Below are 22,459 nucleotides of genomic sequence, written 5' to 3'. Positions count from 1 at the left end.
ACAAGTTCTTCCGCATTTTCTACGTAAAATCGAATTGGTATACCGACAGGACCAATGGCATTTCAGTTATTTTTCTGTCCCTTGGTCACTTACTTCGATATCTGTCATTCTGACGTTCTTGCGAAGATTTAAAGAAGGTATTGCAGTACGATGTTTCTCTGTGAAAGAGTTTTGAAAAACGAATTTAGTATTTCGGCCTTTTCTATGTCATCCTCTGTTTCAATGTCGTAATGGTCACAGAGTATCTGGATAGATGGTTTCGGTTGGTTTACTGGTTTAACATATGAGCAAAACATCTTAAGATTTTCTGTCAAGTCGGCAGATAGAATTTTACTTTTGGAATCCGTTGATTGCTTCACGCATGGCCACCCTTGCGCTTATTTTGGTTTCGTTTAGTTTTTGTTGTCTATGAGGCTTTGACAACGTTTAACTTTGCAGCGAAGCTCTCCTTGCTTTCGTAGTAGCGTTCTAACATGGTCGTGAAACCACAGGGAGTCTTTTCTGTCCCTCACAATTTACGCCTGTCTGAAGCGTTTTGCACAGCGCTCTTGAATTCCGTCCATTGATACTCAAAATGGTTAGTGCTGGAGATGAAATTTTAGTGTTGACCTCTGAGGTAATCTGTAACCTATTTCTTGTCGCTCTTGCTAAACACAAAGATCTTCGCGTCTTTCTTTGTATTTCCATCGACAGCCGTATTGAGTGATGTTGTGATTTCTTATCCTAGATTATCATACATAGCGCAAACACTCCTACCCATTCGCTCTTTAAAATTAACCAGTAGAGAGGAACCACTGTGCTCCGAAAATAAATTCCAGTTCTACCACCAAAAAGCGTACCCCTGAAATAATAAAGATACAGAATTCCTCCTGTTTTGAAAGAGTAACTATCACAGCCTTGAACCACGTGATTAACCTTGCACTTCTCACCTTCGAAATGAAGTGTTTTTCTACGTTGGTAATGGAAGAGGCAGCAAGCGCATTTACCATTAGCCGCGGTTGTTAACAATTCTTGTGATTACTTGAATGACTCCTGAAATATAAACGTCCTGTTTCATTAGTTGGAAGGTTGTTTTCTCCCTGTTCATTGGCTGTTTAAGTACCTTGAAGGATTCACGTGTCTTTGAAACGCACGACTGCTAGAGGCTCGGCGTAACAGTCATAACGGATCGGTTAAACTACGGCCCCAACACCTCTCTTTGAGTTGAGAAACGCGAAGAATGGCAGGATCCAGTTACTCGGGGTGCGCCAAGCAACTATGTGCAAATGTTGGATTACCGCTTGATTCTCTGCTCGCAGCAGTAACCAAAATAGATCCTTTCGTGGTTGTGACGTAACTTTAAGATACATCAGATTGCTCTGAGGTAGGTACAGATATGAAAAAGGACTCAACTTCGGGAACACTCTGTTACATGCCATGCCATGGTGCCCACGAACGAGTGACTGGAGGCTTAAGTGACTTCGTTAGCTGTCGTTTTCGGCGAGTTACTCCTGTGTTTTTGACGATGGGTAGCTGAGACTGTTCTGAGTGTGTGCAGGCGAAGCCAGATTGTCCTGTTGTTGGTTGTAATTTTTGCAATTGCACACTAAAAGCACCGAAGTAGTGTTTCATACTTTCCTTTCGGTCATCGGGCTTCAAGTCTGCAAAATATTTGGCTGTCAAAATTCTGCATAAAAATACGCCGTGAACGGTGCAAATGCTATAACATGCTCTCACCATTTCACAGAAACAGATTATGTTAGAGACTTGCGTTCTGAACTGGTAAAATTGTCGTGGAAGCGAGTGCTAGGAGTGATGCATTTCCATCGTGTAATTTGCCTTGTAGTCGTAGCACCAGTGATAGTTCATCACGTGCAACTGAAGAAAACAAGGAGCATTTCAGAAAATATGAGATCCATAAAACGAGCATAGAGAGTTTAGAAAAGTTTTCACTGGAGAAGAGGAGTTCTGATAAATGTACATTTACCGATGAGGTTTTTTTGTAATAGTGCAGATCAAGTCAGTTTACAGAATTTCTTAGCGGCATTACAGAGGACACATGGTCGTCTGAGAAACACGTCTATGAAACAGAAAGCACGTAATAAAGATATTCGAAGTCAGTTGTCAACGAAACGACGACTCCTCGATGAAGAAAATAATGAAAATGCCCTTGTGTATCATAAAACTGATTGGATACTGAGCAAAATATTTTCATTCAATCAAATCAGTTGTTTGCTACAGGTGTCAATACGGTTTCGATGGGTCAAAGAGGAAATTTGCAACTGGATTACGTTGCGCGCCGTTTCGCAGAAAAGTTAAAATTTGCTCAGGGAGAAACTCGGATATCCTCTACCTGCAGTGTCAATTTCGCGTTATTGTGCAAACCACAGTCTCAGTACCCACCCAAGTATTTTGAACTATGTTTCAACTGGATTAGCCAGTTTAAATGCTTTCTAGAAATAACGCAATTATATAATTTCTTGAGTGACAAGACAGTGCCCATCTGTCCAAGAAGGGCAGCTCGTTTTGTATTATCGCGAAATAGGGGAGATAGTGTCACAGACATGATACGTGAATTGGAGTGGCATTAAAACAAAGGCATTTTTCGTTGCGACGGTATCTTCTCATGAAATTTCAATCACCAGTTTTCTCCTCCGATTGCGAAAACATTCTGTTGGCACCCACCTACATAGGGAGAAATGATCATCACGATAAAATAAGAGAAATCAGGGCTCGCACAGAAAAATTTAAGTGCTCGTTTATTCCGCGTGTCGTTCGAGATTGGAACGGCAGAGAGACAGCTTGAAGGTGCCTCTGCCAGGCACTTTATTGTTAACAGCAGAGTAATCATGTAGCTGTAGATGTAGATGTAGATATCATCTGAAGTTCTTTAGATGAATATAAAATGAAAATCAACTTTATAGAGATCTTGTTTACTCACCAAAAATTGACTCACAGACAACTTAGAAAATTCAATGCGTATTTCGACCATTTACTTGAAAATAAAACTGCAAACACAGATTATACTTCGAGCTTTTTTTTAATGTTTAGGTTCGATAGGTGGCTGATTTTTTTTTAATCAGCTCGATTGGAAGGAGAGTGAGGCAAGGCTGATGACTCTCCCTAACACTGTTTATTTGGAGCAAATTGTTCAGACATGTTTGAAACAAAATAGAGAGTCGGTGGAGGGAGGATATAATGTATTCTATATGTAGATGATATGATGATACAGATAGAGAGTGAAAGAACTATGACTGGAATGTTAAAAGAATTAAATAAGACCTGTGAGGAATTCGTAATGAGAATCAATGAGTAAAAGACAAAATGTTTGGTGATAAGTACAAGAAAATTAAGAACAACTATAAAGTTAGGACAGGAAGATATAGAAAAAATATGCTTTAAATATGTGGGAAGCATTATTACGGACGACAGGAGATGAAATAAGGAGGTGAAAACACATGTAGGAATCGCCAAGGAGGCATTTAATAAGAAGAAGAGGCTTTTATGGAGGTGCATGGACAGATACCTAAGGAACAGACTGGCCAAGTGCTCTATATGGTGTGTGGCATTATACAGCACAGAGACATGGACACTGAGGAAAGTGGAAGAAAAAAATAGAAGCATTTGAGATGTGGAATTGGAGTAGGATGAAAGGGGCAAAATTGGTAAAGTGAGAACTGAGGAGGTGTTGAGAAGACTGGGGCAGAAATTTTAAAGTTAGTCAGGAAGACGGAATGCAACCGGTTTGGCCACTGGATCAGAAGAGATTGTTTACTGGTAGATGCTATGGAAGGGACGGTGAATGGAAGACAAAGAGAGTGCAGAAGATACCATATGGTGGATAGTATAAGGATAGAAAAAAATTATGAACAAATGAAGAGAATAGCAAATGACAGGACTGCATGGAGAGCTAGGGCATTACAGTAATAATGATGAGTGTTGCAGAAAGTAGCAGTAACATTCTAGCAAAAGCAGAATAGCAGTTTGCATTTTAGTAGAAACTAAGACAAACCATGAACACGTCGCATAAGTGCGCAGTGCACGCGTTATAGCGTTATTCTTGACGCAGCACTCTTCCTTAGTGACGAGACAGTGTCAACCAATAGCAACAGAGAACACTTATTGTTGTTGTTGTTTTGGTCTTCAGTCCTGAGACTGGTTTGATGCAGCTCTCCATGCTACTCTATCCTGAGCAAGCTGCTTCATCTTCCAGTACCTACTGCAACCTACATCCTTCTGAATCTGCTTAGTGTATTCATCTCTTGGTCTCCCTCTACGATTTTTACCCTCCACACTGCCCTCCAATGCTAAATTTGTGATCCCTTGATGCCTCAAAACATGTCCTACCAACCGATCCCTTCTTCTAGTCAAGTTGTGCCACAAACTTCTCTTCTCCCCAATCCTATTCAATACCTCCTCATTAGTTACGTGATCTACCCACCTTATCTTCAGCATTCTTCTGTAGCACCACATTTCGAAAGCTTCTATTCTCTTCTTGTCCAAACTAGTTATCGTCCATGTTTCACTTTCATACAAATACTTTCAGAAACGACTTCCTGACACTTAAATCTATACTCGATGTTAACAAATTCCTCTTCTTGAGAAACGCTTTCCTTGCCATTATTGTCCAACCTTATTTTTCTACGGACCTTGGGTGGCGCACGTGCTATCAGTGTGGAAAAGAAAGCTGAATGACGAAGAGAGAAATGGCAGAGATCAAATCTCTGAACAACCGAGAATCGCAAGAGAGCTGGTGTTCGAAAACGGGCGTATCTCAGTCTCGGCGACAGTGTAAAATTCTTGTCGTTCTCGATGTCATAATCAAGAACTTATATCTACCCATCGTAAGCAAGAAAACATCAAGCAAGCAATATAGTGTGTTCAGATGTTTTCTTGCTTTGCCAGTTGGTTATTTTTTTTTCATTTATTACGTGTTCGATCCCATGTCACAATGTAGTGGATGAAACACTTGCAGAAAAAATACATCTTACACTTCACAAAGTGTTTCATCGCAGTTCTAGCTTTGTCACTTTTTCCATAACAAATGTCGCGGATTGTACGCTACGAACAGAATAACTGTTTGATTTATGCAAACTTCCTTTCCTTTTGCCCGACAAAGCTTCTAATAATTCACTTAAACTAATATAAAATAAATGTTATTCATGAATAATAAAAGTGTAGTTTCATTTTTTTTCTTTTGAACATGTCTTGCATCGGTGTTTATTGATCACCTATTCATAATCAACGTTGTTCTAGATGCAATATGAGTACAACGTATTTTAATTTTTTATTTTTTATTTTTTTTTGTTTATTTACTCTTTCCACTTTCGTGATGACAATATGGAATTTTACATATAGAATTGTAGAGTGGAAATCAATAGCGGCTGAGTGCCATTTCGTTTCTTCAGTTAGACCCGAAAACCAAGCTAGGTGCCATTACCAACAACCTGAAAAGCGGGCTAAGCGTTACGATCATTTCTAGTGGTGCACATGCGGCCCGAAAGATAGCATGAGCGGTACGTGCCGACCTAACGGAGAGGCTAAAGCGGGCCAAGTGCCACAAAGTTCTGTAATTGTTTGCAGCGTGTGACAGAGATTTTGCCCAGGTTGTGAAAACTTAAGCGACTGGAAGAATGGCAGAGTGTCAAGTATCTAAGGAGCTTATAAAATGTATGCAACACCTAACAGTCCATTTGTGGTTACTATGCTCCAGCCTGCGGACTTGTTTTTTTAAGCAGCCGACACATATTACCAGAACGACAGTAAATATTTCCAAATGCAGTTGAATTCAAGTGAAAAAAATTGCACCTGGTGTTGTCAAGGCAATGTTTAACGAACTTGAGGGTTGGAGCATCTACAAGATTTTCAAGTAAGGATTACCACTGACATAGTAAAGAGCTTTGTTTTACCGTCACTACAATGTAAAAACAACTTGTCAGCTGAAAAGAAAAAGTATCAGCAACAGATATTGCCGTATCTGAAAGTAGTTAGTAGAGTCTTTTTCGAACAGGTAATCAACTGAAGTTGCTTTGAGGACTATAAAGTTAAAAGAAGGATTACAAATAATTTAACCACAGGCTACTGTATCTGTAGAATGTTTATTATTAAAAAAACTGATAAATGTTTACCTAGTTTTTACCGATTCTTGTCTTTAGCACGTTCTTCATCTTTCAGAATAAAATATTTATTTTCACTGATAAAAGAAAGGGCACTTAAAAAATATTCGCAATAGTTGTATGACTTTCTGTAGACAATAAATATAAAATATTGTTGAGGTTTTCTCAATAAAATATTTTTGTCAAAACAGAAAAACTGAGTAACTCGGAATCAGTTTATTGACATTTAGCTCCTTACTGATTTGCAGTGTACAGTTACATTTATGCGGATCTTCATGATGATCTATTTACTTATTTTTCTATTCCATTCTGAACACTGAATTAAGTTTACAGTGCGTACCATACTATTTTTCCCTGTCTTTATTTCTTTCTGCTACTATCGCCCTAACATTGGGATAGCTTCAAAATAAACACAAGTAGTCTCAACCGCTATTGACACTGTTGGTGTTCATTTTTAAGTACTACAAAAAAAATCGCTGGTCTCAACGAGATATGTTCTCAAGAACTGCTAATTCAGATGGCTACATGTACTGTATTTCTCCTGTCGCATCTTTTCCCTCTCAGTCGTCTGTGACCCTTGCTGTAACAGAACGAGAGCTATACGTTGTCGTTACCTTTACTAACATTAATTATCTTTATACTTACTGCTATTAGTAATTTTACAACAGCATATTCTGCTACTACTACTACTACTACTACTACTACTACCACCACCACTTCTACAATAACAAATAATATAACGATCACAAGTATGAAAAGCCTATTACTACTACAACCACTATAGTTTTCCTTCAGCGACTAGTACCACTACTAAAATTACGGAGTAATACTGACACTGATAATTATACTTTCACTTCGACTACTGTTGATAATATTAGGATCAGTCCCCCTCATAGAACATTATAAAGTATGTTACTTCTCTTCACTGTAGGTACAGTCACTCCTGGTTGTCTTGCCATATGGCAGGTGACACTCAGTTTGGTATACCATCACTGTCTGGAGCGTCACCAGACACGTCTTCGCTGGGCATCCGTACTCAGTTCTAAGCGGGACTCATCACTGAAGGCTGTTCTACTCCAGTCAATGATATTCCAGTCCGAAAACGTGTCTGGAGGCGCCACGGACAGCGGTGGTGTACTAACCTGATTGTCGCCCGCCATGCGACCCGACAACGATGAGTTATGGTTTGAGATGTCATTTTATTTCATAGCAGGACGCCTCTGGTTGTCATCCGCGCCACCCCTGCAGCACAGCGGTACGTCTACGATAGTCTTCACCCCGTTTTGTTATCACTTATGGCAAGCCACCTTGGACTTACGTTTCAGCAACATAATACCCCGCCTTGCACACGGTGAGAGAGTCTGCTGTTTACCTTCGTGTTTAGTAAACCTCACCTTGGCCAGTAAGGTCGCCGGATCTCTCCAACCAGCTCGGGAATTTGGCGATCTAACGCGCCAGTTGGACAGAATTTGGCACGATATCCCTCAGGAGGACCTCCAAGAAATCTCTGTCAACCAGTGCCAAGCCCAGTAACTGCTTGCATAAGAGCCAGAGGTGGATCAGTGCGTTATTGACTAGCTCAGTTTGTGAAGCTCTTTCTGCTGAATAAATCGTCCAGTTTTTCTGAAATTGTAATCGTTTGTCTGTGCGTTTACCTCAGATCCACCGATTTCCGTGCCATTGAGAAAATTCCTTCACAGTCCGTCTTTTTCCTTTTTTTAGAAAAAAGGAAAGTGTATTTACCTCCCTTCTCACTTCCGTTACTGGGCCGAACTGTCTGATGTCGTTGTCTTTCTCTAAGATCGTCTACAGGCCTAAGCTGTCTTTACTGTGGTGTATATTCGCTATGGTTACGCCTTACTTTTTCTGATACATCGTCAGCTAGAACATGTAGGGTATCAAATGCCCCCTTTTCTTGTACACTACTGGTCAATAAAATTGCTACACCACGAAGATGACGTGCTACAGACGCGAAATTTAACCGACAGGAAGAAGATGCTGTGACACGCAAATGATTAGCTATTCAGAGCATTCACACAAGGTTGCCGCCGGCGGCGACACCTACAACGTGCTGACATGAGGAAAGTTACCAACCGATTTCTCATACAAAAACAGCAGTTGACCGGCGTTGCCTGGTGAAACTTTGTTGTATTGCCTTGTGTAAGGAGGAGAAATGAGTACCATCACGTTTCCGACTTTGATAAAGGTCGGATTCTAGCCTATCGCGATTGCGGTTTATCCCATCGCGACATTGCTGCTCGCGAAGGTCTAGATCCAGTGACTGTTAGCAGAATATGGAATCGGTGGGTGCAGAAGGGTAATACGGAACGCCGTGCTGGATCTCAACGGCCTCGTATCACTAGCAGTCGAGATGACCGGCATCTTATCCGCATGGCTGTAACGGATCGTGCAGCCACGTCTCGATCCCTGAGTCAACAGATGGCGACGTTTGCAAGACAACAACCATCTGCACGAACAGTTCGACGACGTTTACAGCAGCATGGACTATCAGCTCGGAGACCACGGCTGCGGTTACCCTTGACGCTGCATCACAGACAGGAGTGCCTGCGATGCTGTACTCAACGACGAACCTGGGTGCACGAATGGTAAAACGTCATTTTTTCGGATGAATCCAGGTTCTGTTTACAGCATCGTGATGGTCGCATCCGTGATTGGCAACATCGCGGTGAACGCACATTGGAAGCGTGTATTAGTCATCGCCATACTGGCTTATCAGCCTGCGTGATGGTATGGGGTGCCATTGGCTACACGTCTCGGTCTTGTTCGCACTGACGGCACTTTTAACCGTGGACGTTACATTTCAGATGTGTTACGGCCCGTGGCTCTACCCTTCATTCGATCCCTATGAAACACTACATTTCAGCAGGATAATGCACGACTGCATGTTGCAGGTCCTGTACGGGCCTTTCTGGATACAGAAAATGTTCGACTGCAGCCCTGGCCAGCACATTCTCCAGATCTCTCACCAATTGAAAACGTTTGGTCAATGGTGGTCGAGCAACTGGCTCGTCACAATACGCCAGTCACTACTCTTCATGAACTGTGGTATCGTGTTGAAATTGCATGGGCAGCTGTACCTGTACACGCTATCCGAGCTCTGTTTGACTCAATGCCCAGGCGTATCAAGGTCATTATTACGGCCAGAGGTGGTTGTTCTGGGTACTGATTTCTCAGGATCTATGCACTCAAATTGCGTGAAAATGTGTCATTGACGGCACTTTTAACAGTGGACGTTACATTTCAGATGTGTTACGGCCCGTGGCTCTACCCTTCATTCGATCCCTATGATACACTACATTTACATGTCAGCTCTTGTATAATATATTTGTCCAATAAATACCCGTTTATCATCTGCATTTCTTCTTGGTGTAGCAATTTTATTGGCCAGTAGTGTAATTATGTCGCAAAAACTTGTACCCCGTAAAGCGTGCCTTGCAGTCCTCGGTAGATCTTCAGTTGGAGGAAATTCGCTTACGACACGATCTGGTGCGCCGATTTCGCCAGTCAGAGCTGAATGTACATGGCTGAGCCAAAACATTATGATCACCTGCTTAATAGCTTGTTTGTCCACCTGTGTAACGAAATACGTCATTGATTCAGCGTATCATGGATCTGACAGTGTGTTGGTAGGTTTGTGGAGGTATGTGGCATCAGATGTGTACGCACGGGTCATGTAACTCGCATAAATAACGGGCCGCTGATTTGCGTACGCGGTGATGGTGCCCGAAAGTGATCCTGATGAGCTCCATAGTATTTACATCAGGCGAATTAGGTCGCTCAGACATCAACGTGAGTTCACTATAATGCTGCTCAACCTACCGTAGGAAGGTTCTGGCTCCGAGACGAGGAGAATTATACTGCTGAAGGCTGACATCGCAGTCGGTGAGCACACCAAGCAGGTGGTCCGCAGCTGTCAGCGTGTCTTCAATTACTGCCACAGGTCTTATGCAAGTGCGGGAGAATGTCTGCCAAAGCATAACACTGCTGCCACCAGCCTGCCACCGTGGCGCACTGCACATTTGAAGCTGCCGTTCAGCTCGATGACGGCGTTTGAGGAGACGAATGTCGGCCTAGTGTAGCAAAAATGCGATTTACCCGAAGAGCCGACATGTTTCCGCTGATCGACGGTCGAATCCCGATGGCCCGTGTCACTGCTATCATAATTCACGATGTTGTTGGGTCAATATGTGAACACGTACGGGTGGTCTGCTGTGGAGCTCCATGTTCAACAACGTACGATCAACGGTGTGCTCCGAAACACTTAGGCGTGCATCAGCATTGCTCTCTTTCGGCAGAGTTGCCGCATATCACCATGTACCCTACTTTACAGAGCAGACAATCCTCCGAATCCAACGTTCTGTGAAGAGTCGTGGGCGTCCAACCATTTAGCGCCTAGTGGTAGCTTCACTATTCTTCTACCTCATTCTGTAGATGCTCACGACAGTAGCGTGTGAACTTTCGAACAGCTTTGCCGTTTTCGAGGATTCTAGGTAATATTAATCTGCGCTTTGTCAAAGCCGCTAATAATAATAATGTCGTGTGGCTAGGACCTCCCGTCGGACCGGCCGGAGTGGCCGTGCTGTTCTAGGCGCTACAGTCTGGAACCGAACGACGGCTACGGTCGCAGGTTCGAATCCTGCCTCGGGCATGGTTGTGTGCGATGTCCTTAGGTTAGTTAGGTTTAATTAGTTCTAAGTTCTAGGCGACTGATGACCTCAGAAGTTAAGTCGCATAGTGCTCAGTGCCATTTGAACCATTTGAACCTCCCGTCGGGTAGACCGTTTGGCCTGGTGCAAGTCTTTCCATTTGACGCCACTTCGGCGACTTGGGCATCGATGGGTATGAAATGATGATGATTAGGAGAGCACAACACCCTGTCCTGGAGGGGAGAAAATCTCCGACCCAGCCGGGAATCGAACCCGGGCCCTCAGGATTGACGTTCTGTCGCGCTGACCACTTTCTTTTATCTCTTTTTGTTCTATATTTTTGAATTTGTTCGTGGCGGACGTCCGATGACACTCGTTCAGGATGTCCGTTGAACCGTTGATTCAATTTTTTTTTATTACAGAGGGCAACTAAACCCTCTGACCGAACACGCTGAGCTACCGTGCCGGCTCCACTCAGCTACCGGGGTCGGACGTCAAAGCCGCTTAGCTCAACAGATTTCGTCATTTGCAGCCCACATCTTCGCTAGGGTGATAGTGTCTACTTCGGTCACTTACTTCTGTTACTTCGTCACGTGCCCGCAGGACCACCAGGAGGCATCCAACGTCGCTGTGGGCAGTGGTCATAATGTCTTGGCTTACCGCTGTATCCGGTGTATAACAGAGTGTGTGGCGTCAGCAGCGGACGTTTCGGCCGGCAGGTGCGACAGCTTCTACACGACGCGGCCGCACGACGAGTGCCGCGACTCGCCGCGCTTCCCCGTGGGGCAGAACGTCGTCACGACCGCCTACAACTTCCCGCTGCCGAAGGACGTGCGGTCGCGCGTGCGCGAGTGGTACAACGAGATCGAGGACTTCGACCCGTCGTGGGTGTCGTCGTTCAGCTTGCAGCCGGTCGAGGACCGGCCGACGGCGCACTACACGCAGCTCGTCTGGGGCTGGACCTACCTGCTGGGCTGCGGGCGCGCCGTCTTCCACGAGGTGGGCTGCCCCAGCGTCTGCACACACTGTCAGCAAGGGAACACTATCACAAAAAAAATGGTTCAAATGGCTCTGAGCACTATGGGACTCAACATCTTAGGTCACAAGTCCCCTAGAACTTAGAACTACTTAAACCTAACTAACCTAAGGACATCACACACACCCATGCCCGAGGCAGGATTCGAACCTGCGACCGTAGCAGTCCCGCGGTTCCGGACTGCAGCGCCAGAACCGCACGGCCACCGCGGCCGGCGAACACTATCACACTGATAACATATGAGACCGAAAAGTTATTTACAACTTCTACAGAAAGCAGACTGCAGTTATAAGAAACATGAAATATCTTCGCAATTGCGAATATCGAGTACAGTCAGCTGTATAATGGAATGATGACAATGAAAATTTGTGCCGCATCGGGACTGGAATACGGATTTCTCTCTTACCACGGGCAGTCGCCTTACAAGTTTTATCTTTTTCTATTGTTTATTTTTTATGAAATTTCTTTTATTTATGTACTTATTCCTCCAGTGTTGCCTACTTGTACTACCCTTTTGGCACCTGCATCACATGAAACAGCTGTAGCATTGTAAGAGACTTCTGCTTTCACGCTACATGGATTATCTGTTAACTGCCGCAATAGAGAGCACTTGCGGAGATTCCCTCATAATTTTGTCAAATGTTCTCCGATGACTATCTTCCTGCGCAATCCGAAAATATTCCCCTTCAGTGTAGGACAAATATTCGCAGAATGGAGCTTCGCGGTTCTCAGTAATGTACCGGGTGATCAAAACGTCAGTATACATTTGAAAACTTAATAAACCACGGAATAATGTAGATAGAGAGGTAAAAATTGACACACATGCTTGAAATGACATGGTGTTTCATTAGAACAAAAAAAAAAGTTCAAAAACGGTTGGCGCTGGACAGCAAAACGTCAGTGACTGCGTATGACAATAGTGTATAAAAGGAGCTGTAATGAGACAGAGAATCAGATGCGCCAGCAGTCGCAGCATGTTGACGTTACCTGAAAAGGCGCTTTCACTGACGCTGTATTATCAGAATGGGGAATGTGCTAGTTCAGCGTTACGATCCTATCGCCATAGGAAGGGGATTTGAACGGGTAAAGGTCCATTGACAAATGCAGCTGTGGCGAGAATGATTTCGAAGTCCGAAGCCACGGGATGTTTAGACGATAGACCCCGTAGTGGCCGACCGAGCACAAGGCGTAATGCTGCTGAGACAGTTCAGGAAGAAATGAAGACTGTAGCGGGTTCGTCTATGCACGGGGAAGTTAGCGCTCGTGCAGTCGCACGTCGCACCGGCATTCCATACACTACTGTTTGGTTGGCACTTAGGCGTACCCTCCGATGCTATCCGTACGAAATCCATCAGCATCATGAACTGTTACCTGGCGATTTAGTGAAGCGGAGGGCATTTGCGGTGTGGGCGTTTCAAAAGATGGCGGAAGATGACGTTTGGTTGAGTAACGTGTTGTGGACTGACGAAGCTCATTTCACGCTCCGAGGGTCTGTCAACGCCAACAACTGCAGAATTTGGGCTGCCGAAAATCCTATAACTGTCGTGGAAACTCCATTGCACGACGAGAAAGTCACGGTATGGGTTGGATTTACCACATCTACCATTACCGGGACTTTTTCCTTCGAGGAAATGCGTGATTCTGATTTTGTAACTACTGCCGTGACGGGTGAGAGATACGCCGATATGTTACAGAATCGCATCATCCCCAGCCTGGCTGATAAACACCTGCTGGAACGTACGATGTTTATGCAGGATGGCACTCCACCCCATATTGCTAGGCGCGTGAAAGATCTCTTGCGCGCGTCGTTTGTTGATGATCGTGTGCTCAGCCGCCACTTTCGTCATGCTTGGCCTCCCAGGTCCCCAGACCTCAGTACGTGCGACTATTGGCTTTGGGGTTGCCTGAGTCGCAAGTGTATCGTGATCGACCGACATCTCTAGGGATGCTGAAAGACAACATCCGACGCCAATGCCTCACCATAACTCCGGACATGCTTTACAGTGCTGTTCACAACATTATTCCTCGACTACAGCTATTGTTGAGGAATGATGGTAGACATATTGAGCATTTCCTGTATAGAACATCATATTTGCTTTGTTATGCCAATTATTGCTATTCTGATCAGATGAAGCGCCATCTATAGGACATTTTTTGAACTTTTGTATTTGTTTTTATATATTTTTTTATTTATTTATTTATTTTGTTCTAATGAAACCCCATATCATTCCAAGCACGTGTGTCAATTTGTACCTCTCTATCTACAGTATTCCGTGATTTATTCAGTTTTCAAATTTATACTAATTTTTTTATCACCCGGTATGTGGCTGTACGGCCGTCATCAATAATGCTGCATTTTGTTCATAATTGGGTATCGCATGCGGTCAGGCCGCATTACTTCACGAACGTTCAGATAGCGTGCGTTCGTTCTATCAGTGACTGCTAGTCGATGGCTAAGAAAGAGATCCAACGCACACAGTCAGTGTGCTCCCTGCCGCCGTTGGATAAGCAGCTGCAGCAGCAAGTCGTATACTCCTAGCTCACTCATTTGTACATAGTTTAATTCTTAATTTCTTTGCGTGTTTTTGGTACTTGCATTGTTTAATTCATAAATTTCGGGCGTATTATAGTATTTGAGGGTTGCAGCATCGCGTTTTAGTACCTGAATAGTGTAAAATCGCGTAGTCTCCTTCCACCGCCGAGCAGTGTGTCAGCAGTGCACAAGTGGCAGCATTACTGCATTTACTAGGCAATCTTGTATTTTAATAACCGTTTAAATTTTGTGTCGATTTGTTTGCGCTCTCTGTAGATTAGTTCAGACGTTCTTTGCACAACAGTTTTTAGCATGGATAGGGACTGCAACTGCTGTGTTCGGATGCAGGCTGAGTTGGCATCCCTTCGCTCCCAGCTTCAGGCAGTGTTGGCTTCGGTCACACAGCTTGAGGCTGTTGCCAATGGTCATCACTGTGGGGGTCCGGATGGGGGTTTGTCGGGGACAGCCAGCTCGTCCCACGCATCCCCCGATCGGACTACGACTGTGGTTGCCCGGGATACTGCCCGCATTGTGGCTGATCCCTCACCTGTGGTAGAGTGGGAGGTCGTCTCAAGGTGTGGCAGGGGGCGAAAGACATTCCGGAGGGCTGAGCGGAAGGCCTCTCCAGTTTGTCTGACGAACCGGTTTCAGGCTCTGTCTCAGGCTGATACTGATCTTCGCCCTGATATGGCTGCTTGTCCTGTTCCAGAGGTTGCCCCTCAGTCTGCAAGATCCGGGCGGTCGCAGAGGGTGGGCTTACTGGTAGTTGGGAGCTCCAACGTCAGGCGCGTAATGGGGCCCCTTAGGGATATGGCAGCAAGGAAGGGGAAGAAAACCAAAGTGCACTCCGTGTGCATACCGGGGGGAGTCATTCCAGATGTGGAAAGGGTCCTTCCGGATGCCATGAAGGGTACAGGGTGCACCCATCTGCAGGTGGTCGCTCATGTCGGCACCAATGATGTGTGTCACTATGGATCGGAGGAAATCCTCTCTGGCTTCCAGCGGCTATCTGATTTGGTGAAGACCGCCAGTCTCGCTAGCGGGATGAAAGCAGAGCTCACCATCTGCAGCATCGTCGACAGGACTGACTGTGGACCTTTGGTACAGAGCCGAGTGGAGGGTCTGAATCAGTGGCTGAGACGGTTCTGCGACCGTGTGGGCTGCAGATTCCTCGACTTGCGCCATAGGGTGGTGGGGTTTCGGGTTCCGCTGGATAGGTCAGGAGTCCACTACACGCAACAAGCGGCTACACGGGTAGCAGGGGTTGTGTGGCGTGGGCTGGGCGGTTTTTTAGGTTAGATGGCCTCGGGCAAGTACAGAAAGGGCAACAGCCTCAACGAGTGCGGGGCAAAGTCAGGACATGCGGGGACCAAGCAGCAATCGGTATTGTAATTGTAAACTGTCGAAGTTGCGTTGGTAAAGTACCGGAACTTCAAGCGCTGATAGAAAGCACCGAAGCTGAAATCGTTATAGATACAGAAAGCTGGCTGAAGCCAGAGATAAATTCTGCCGAAATTTTTACAAAGACACAGACGGTGTTTAGAAAGGATAGATTGTATGTAACCGGTGGTGGAGTGTTCGTTGCTGTTAGTAGTAGTTTATCCTGTAGTGAAGTAGAAGTGGATAGTTCCTGTGAATTATTATGGGTGGAGGTTACACTCAACAACCGAGCTAGGTTAATAATTGGCTCCTTTTACCGACCCCCCGACTCAGTAGCATTAGTGGCAGAACAGCTGAGAGAAAATTTGGAATACATTTCACATAAATTTTCTCAGCATGTTATAGTCTTAGGTGGAGATTTCAATTTACCAGATATAGACTGGGACACTCAGATGTTTAGGACGGGTGGTAGGGACAGAGCATCGAGTGACATTATACTGAGTGCACTATCCGAAAATTACCTCGAGCAATTAAACAGAGAACCGACTCGTGGAGATAACATCTTGGACCTGCTGATAACAAACAGACCCGAACTTTTCGACTCTGTAAGCGCAGAACAGGGAATCAGTGATCATAAGGCCGTTGCAGCATCCCTGAATATGGAAGTTAATAGGAATATAAAAAAAGGGAGGAAGGTTTATCTGTTTAGCAAGAGTAATAGAAGGCAGATTTCAGGCTACCTAACAGATCAAAACGAAAATTTCTGTTCCGACACTGACAATGTTGAGTGTTTATGGAAAAAGTTCAAGGCAATCGTAAAATGCGTTTTAGACAGGTACGTGCCGAGTAAAACTGTGAGGGACGGGAAAAACCCACCGTGGTACAACAACAAAGTTAGGAAATTACTGCGAAAGCAAAGAGAGCTTCACTCCAAATTTAAACGCAGCCAAAACCTCTCAGACAAACAGAAGCTAAACGATGTCAAAGTTAGCGTAAGGAGGGCTATGCGTGAAGCGTTTAGTGAATTCGAAAGTAAAATACTAGATACCGACTTGACAGAAAATCCTAGGAAGTTCTGGTCTTACGTTAAATCAGTAAGTGGCTCGAAACAGCATGTTCAGACACTCCGGGATGATGATGGCATTGAAACAGAGGATGACAAGCGTAAAGCTGAAATACTAAACACCTTTTTCCAAAGCTGTTTCATAGAGGAAGACCGCACTGCAGTTCCTTCTCTAAATCCTCGCACAAACGAAAAAATGGCTGACATCGAAATAAGTGTCCAAGGAATAGTAAAGCAACTGGAATCACTCAACAGAGGAAAGTCCATTGGACCCGACGGGATACCAATTCGATTCTACACAGAGTACGCGAAAGAACTTGCCCCCCCTTCTAACAACCGTGTACCGCAAGTCTCTAGAGGAACGGAAGGTTCCAAATGATTGGAAAACAGCACAGGTAATCCCAGTCTTCAAGAAGGGTCATCGAGCAGATGCGCAAAACTATAGACCTATATCTCTGACGTCGATCTGTTGTAGAATTTTAGAACATGTTTTTTGCTCGAGTATCATGTCGTTTTTGGAAACTCAGAATCTACTACGTAGGAATCAACATGGATTCCGGAAACAGCGATCGTGTGAGACCCAACTCGCTCTATTTGTTCATGAGACCCAGAAAATATTAGATACAGGCTCCCAGGTAGATGCTATTTTTCTTGACTTCCGGAAGGCGTTCGATACAGTTCCGCACTGTCGCCTGATAAACAAAGTAAGAGCCTACGGAATATCAGACCAGCTGTGTGGCTGGATTGAAGACTTTTTAGCAAACAGAACACAGCATGTTGTTATCAACGGAGAGACGTCTACAGACGTTAAAGTAACAAAGTAACCTCTGGCGTGCCACAGGGGAGTGTTATGGGACCATTGCTTTTCACAATATATATAAATGACCTAGTAGATAGTGTCGGAAGTTCCATACGGCTTTTCGCGGATGATGCTGTAGTATACAGAGAAGTTGCAGCATTAGAAAATTGTAGCGAAATGCAGGAAGATCTGCAGCGGATAGGCACTTGGTGCAGGGAGTGGCAACTGACCCTTAACACAGACAAATGTAATGTATTGAGAATACATAGAAAGAAGGATCCTTTATTGTATGATTATATGATAGCGGAACAAACACTGGTAGCAGTTACTTCTGTATATTATCTGGGAGTATGCGTGCGGAACGATTTGAAGTGGAATGATCATATAAAATTAATTGTTGGTAAGGCGGGTACCAGGTTGAGATTCATTGGGAGAGTCCTTAGAAAATGTAGTCCATCAACAAAGGAAGTGGCTTACAAAACACTCGTTCGACCTATACTTGAGTATTGCTCATCAGTGTGGGATCCGTACCAGATCGGGTTGACGGAGGAGATAGAGAAGATCCAAAAAAGAGCGGCGCGTTTCGTCACAGGGTTATTTGGTAACCGTGATAGCGTTACGGAGATGTTTAACAAACTCAAGTGGCAGACTCTGCAAGAGAGGCGCTCTGCATCGCGGTGTAGCTTGCTCGCCAGGTTTCGAGAGGGTGCGTTTCTGGATGAGGTATCGAATATATTGCTTCCCCCTACTTATACCTCCCGAGGAGATCACGAATGTAAAATTAGAGAGATTAGAGCGCGCACAGAGGCTTCCAGACAGTCGTTCTTCCCGCGAACCATACGCGACTGGAACAGGAAAGGGAGGTAATGACAGTGGCACGTAAAGTGCCCTCCGCCATACACCGTTGGGTGGCTTGCGGAGTATAAATGTAGATGTAGATGTAGATGCTCCGCAAACAAATCTGTGTGCGAGTGAGTCAACGTCCCCGCATTTGTGGCAGGCGTCTGTTGCACTAAGGTGGATTCGGTGCAGTTTGTCGGTCGTGGGGATTTTGTCACTGAGAATAAGATACCACCGTGAGCGAATCCGTGAACACAGGAACGGCTGGTAAATGTTTCGCCATACTACTGTCCAGTACAACTGTGCTTCCTTTTCTTCAATTGTCTTTGTCATGATAGTGTATACTGTCTTGTTGAGGAGTTGTGGGGTGCTTGGAATGCTGGCAGGCACATAACCAAATTCAAGGAAGTGTTTCCGGATGCGTTGGTATTTCGGAAGTGTATCGGTGGCGCTAGAGCCGTTGGTCTCATGCTGGTTAAGAGACAGCGGAGAAGGCAAGCGTCCTGACGCTGTATGTCTTTTCCCAATCGGTTGATGAGGAGTGTTGCACGTTTTGTGTCGGACGCTGATTAGTCGAGTATTAGAGGCAGGGTGACTGCACTTTGAAGATGTTGACAAGTAGAACAAGCCAGTTGAATGTCCGTTGAATATACGCCGCTAAAGCTACATGGAGCGGAAGTACTTGGGCCACGCAGTACATTTTGCTTGTGATGGATACACGAATTGTTTGCGCCTTTTGCAGGATGGTGGTGGTGGTTGTTGGGATGTTTAAGGGGGGACTAAACAGCGAAGGTCATCAGTCCCCCGCCTTTTGCAGGAGGTTCAGGTGTCTATCGAAGTCCGGTTTGAGTGTGGCCCTGATGTGGTTCAGGAGACCCGCCCAGTTGTAGGTTATCATGTGGCCAGGTGTGGCATACCAGTAGATGTCACTTCAGGAGTTTCACCAAAGCCGCCACGAAGGGGAAGTATGGTCGTCTTCCAGCTATTCATCAGAGCGCCAGATGCCTTCATGTAGGTGATAAGCCCGCAAAACCCGCTGGGCAGAACAAGTGATTAGGATTGTGGGGAAGGGCCAAATAAGGTGTAGGTCAGGTTCACTAAAAATTGTAATTTATTGTAATTTAATAACACCTTTAAACCAAAACGGCACATAGCCGAACCTTCAGAACAACGAGTTTCAAAAAGGCAATTATGCCACGGCTGAAGGCCTCGAACAAGAAATCCTAAAGTCTTAAAGCAACAAGATAAATCTTAAGTGGTAAGAACAAGGTTGAGAGCCTCAAGGCAAGAGAGAATAGACAAACATGATGCAATACAAACAGCTGAAGGCCCGCAATAAAATTTTCAAGATTTTAAAATAAATTACCATAACCTTTCAAAGGCAATGTTATATATATATATATATATATATATATATATATATATATATATATATATATATATATATATATATATATATATATATATATATAAGGATTTCAGTGGCTGAAGGCCCATAATTGATTTTCCAGAATTCAAAAATACATAAAATCCAGAAAAGCAATCATTTTCAAATCATTGGCTATGATAGATTATAAACAGACAATTAAACACCGGTAAGAAGGACAATAAAGAAAACGGCACTCAGAAGCCTCCAGGGAGGTCGGTCTGCCCTCGTTCACTTAGGTAAGACAGGTGGTGAGCCCAACTACACTTGATCCGTCGGAACCCAATCGGAACCCAACCAGGGGACAGCCACGGACTGACCGACAGAACGACTTGCTTGCCACCAATCGCCGGCCGTGGTGGCCAAGCGGTTAAAGGCGCTACAGTCTGGAACCGCGCGGCCGCTACGGTCGCAGGTTCGAATCCTGCCTCGAGCATGGATGTGTGTGATGTCCTTAGGTTAGTTAGGTTTAAGTAGTTCTAAGTTCTAGGGGACTGATGACCTTAGAGGTTAAGTCCCATAGTGCTCAGAGCCATTTGAACCATTTTTTGCTACCAATCGGTACATGAGGACTCAAACACAAAAGGTTACAAACGTGATTATCCACAATGAAATACACTCCTGGAAATTGAAATAAGAACACCGTGAATTCATTGTCCCAGGAAGGGGAAACTTTATTGACACATTCCTGGGGTCAGATACATCACATGATCACACTTACAGAACCACAGGCACATAGACACAGGCAACAGAGCATGCACAATGTCGGTACTAGTGCAGTGTATATCCACCTTTCGCAGCAATGCAGGCTGCTATTCTCCCATGGAGACGATCGTAGAGATGCTGGATGTAGTCCTGTGGAACGGCTTGCCATGCCATTTCCACCTGGCGCCTCAGTTGGACCAGCGTTCGTGCTGGACGTGCAGACCGCGTGAGACGACGCTTCATCCAGTCCCAAACATGCTCAATGGGGGACAGATCCGGAGATCTTGCTGGCCAGGGTAGTTGACTTACACCTTCTAGAGCACGTTGGGTGGCACGGGATACATGCGGGCGTGCATTGTCCTGTTGGAACAGCAAGTTCCCTTGCCGGTCTAGGAATGGTAGAACGATGGGTTCGATGACGGTTTGGATGTACCGTGCACTATTCAGTGTCCCCTCGACGATCACCAGTGGTGTACGGCCAGTGTAGGAGATCGCTCCCCACACCATGATGCCGGGTGTTGGCCCTGTGTGCCTCGGTCGTATGTAGTCCTGATTGTGGCGCTCACCTGCGCGGCGCCAAACACGCATACGACCATCATTGGCACCAAGGCAGAAGCGACTCTCATCGCTGAAGACGACACGTCTCCATTCGTCCCTCCATTCACGCCTGTCGCGACACCACTGGAGGCGGGCTGCTCGATGTTGGGGCGTGAGCGGAAGACGGCCTAACGGTGTGCGGGACCGTAGCCCAGCTTCATGGAGACGGTTGCGAATGGTCCTCGCCGATACCCCAGGAGCAACAGTGTCTCTAATTTGCTGGGAAGTGGCGGTGCGCTCCCCTACGGCACTGCGTAGGATCCTACAGTCTTGGCGTGCATCCGTGCGTCGCTGAGGTCCGGTCCCAGGTCGACGGGCACGTGCACCTTCCGCCGACCACTGGCGACAACATCAATGTACTGTGGAGACCTGACGCCCCACGTGTTGAGCAATTCGGCGGTACGTCCACCCGGCCTCCCGCATGCCCACTATACGCCCTCGCTCAAAGTCCGTCAACTGCACATACGGTTCACGTCCACGCTGTCGCGGCATGCTACTAGTGTTAAAGACTGCGATGGAGCTCCGTATGCCACGGCAAACTCGCTGACACTGACGGCGGCGGTGCACAAATGCTGCGCAGCTAGCGCCATTCGACGGCCAACACCGCGGTTCCTGGTGTGTCCGCTGTGCCGTGCGTGTGATCATTGCTTGTACAGCCCTCTCGCAGTGTCCGGAGCAAGTATGGTGGGTCTGACACACCGGTGTCAATGTGTTCTTTTTTCCATTTCCAGGAGTGTATGTATTAGCTGTCAAAACTACACTCCATGTTGGACAGCGACAACAGGTCCGGAAGGGACACTGCCTGAAATTACGTTAGTGGCCACGGCAGGTAACCAAAACACTAACGGCCACAAGGCAGAAAATTCCGCTGGTACACTTGAATTTGAAATACGGTAATAAACTTCACCCAAAAGGAGCACTGCTTGATTTACGTCAGTGGCCATGGCAGGTAACCAAAACACTAACGGCCACAAGGCAGAAAATTCTGCTGGTGCACTTGAATTGTAGTCAACCAATTTAGTTAATTGCACCGCATGGCAGCTAAGTTTCAGCAATAGAAACACTCGGTGTTGCTCACAGAAAAACCTCCGCAACAGCGAACCACCAAAACGAACCACACAACAGGCATGGACGTGGCTTGGGTAGTTGAAACCACTACTCAGCTTTGACGTCCTGGGTCGGTGAACCACGAAGCTCGTAGCGATCGGACAGCTCCACACACGCCCCGACACTGAGCAGGGACCGCCAGCGGACACAGCCGACAGCACCGCGCGGAGATAACTTAACTGGTCCGCAACAACCGACCGACTGCCTGCTG

At 45.5% G+C, this 22,459-nt stretch overlaps 1 protein-coding gene across 1 annotated transcript in view; it reads left to right on the top strand.

Annotated features, from left to right (window-relative positions):
• The window catches only part of LOC126094989 (venom allergen 3-like), a 152,214-nt gene that overhangs the window by 124,888 nt on the left and 4,867 nt on the right, over positions 1-22,459 (top strand). Inside the window, exon 2 of the mRNA XM_049909643.1 lies at positions 11,482-11,789. Within this exon, the coding sequence (XP_049765600.1) occupies positions 11,482-11,789 (308 nt within the window). The remainder of the gene's footprint in view (positions 1-11,481; positions 11,790-22,459) is intronic.

This window comes from Schistocerca cancellata, chromosome 8, assembly GCF_023864275.1.
Source record: "Schistocerca cancellata isolate TAMUIC-IGC-003103 chromosome 8, iqSchCanc2.1, whole genome shotgun sequence".
Taxonomy (NCBI): domain Eukaryota; kingdom Metazoa; phylum Arthropoda; class Insecta; order Orthoptera; family Acrididae; genus Schistocerca; species Schistocerca cancellata.
Note: the sequence above shows the minus strand (reverse complement) of the source record. Positions and strands in the feature narration are given on the sequence as shown.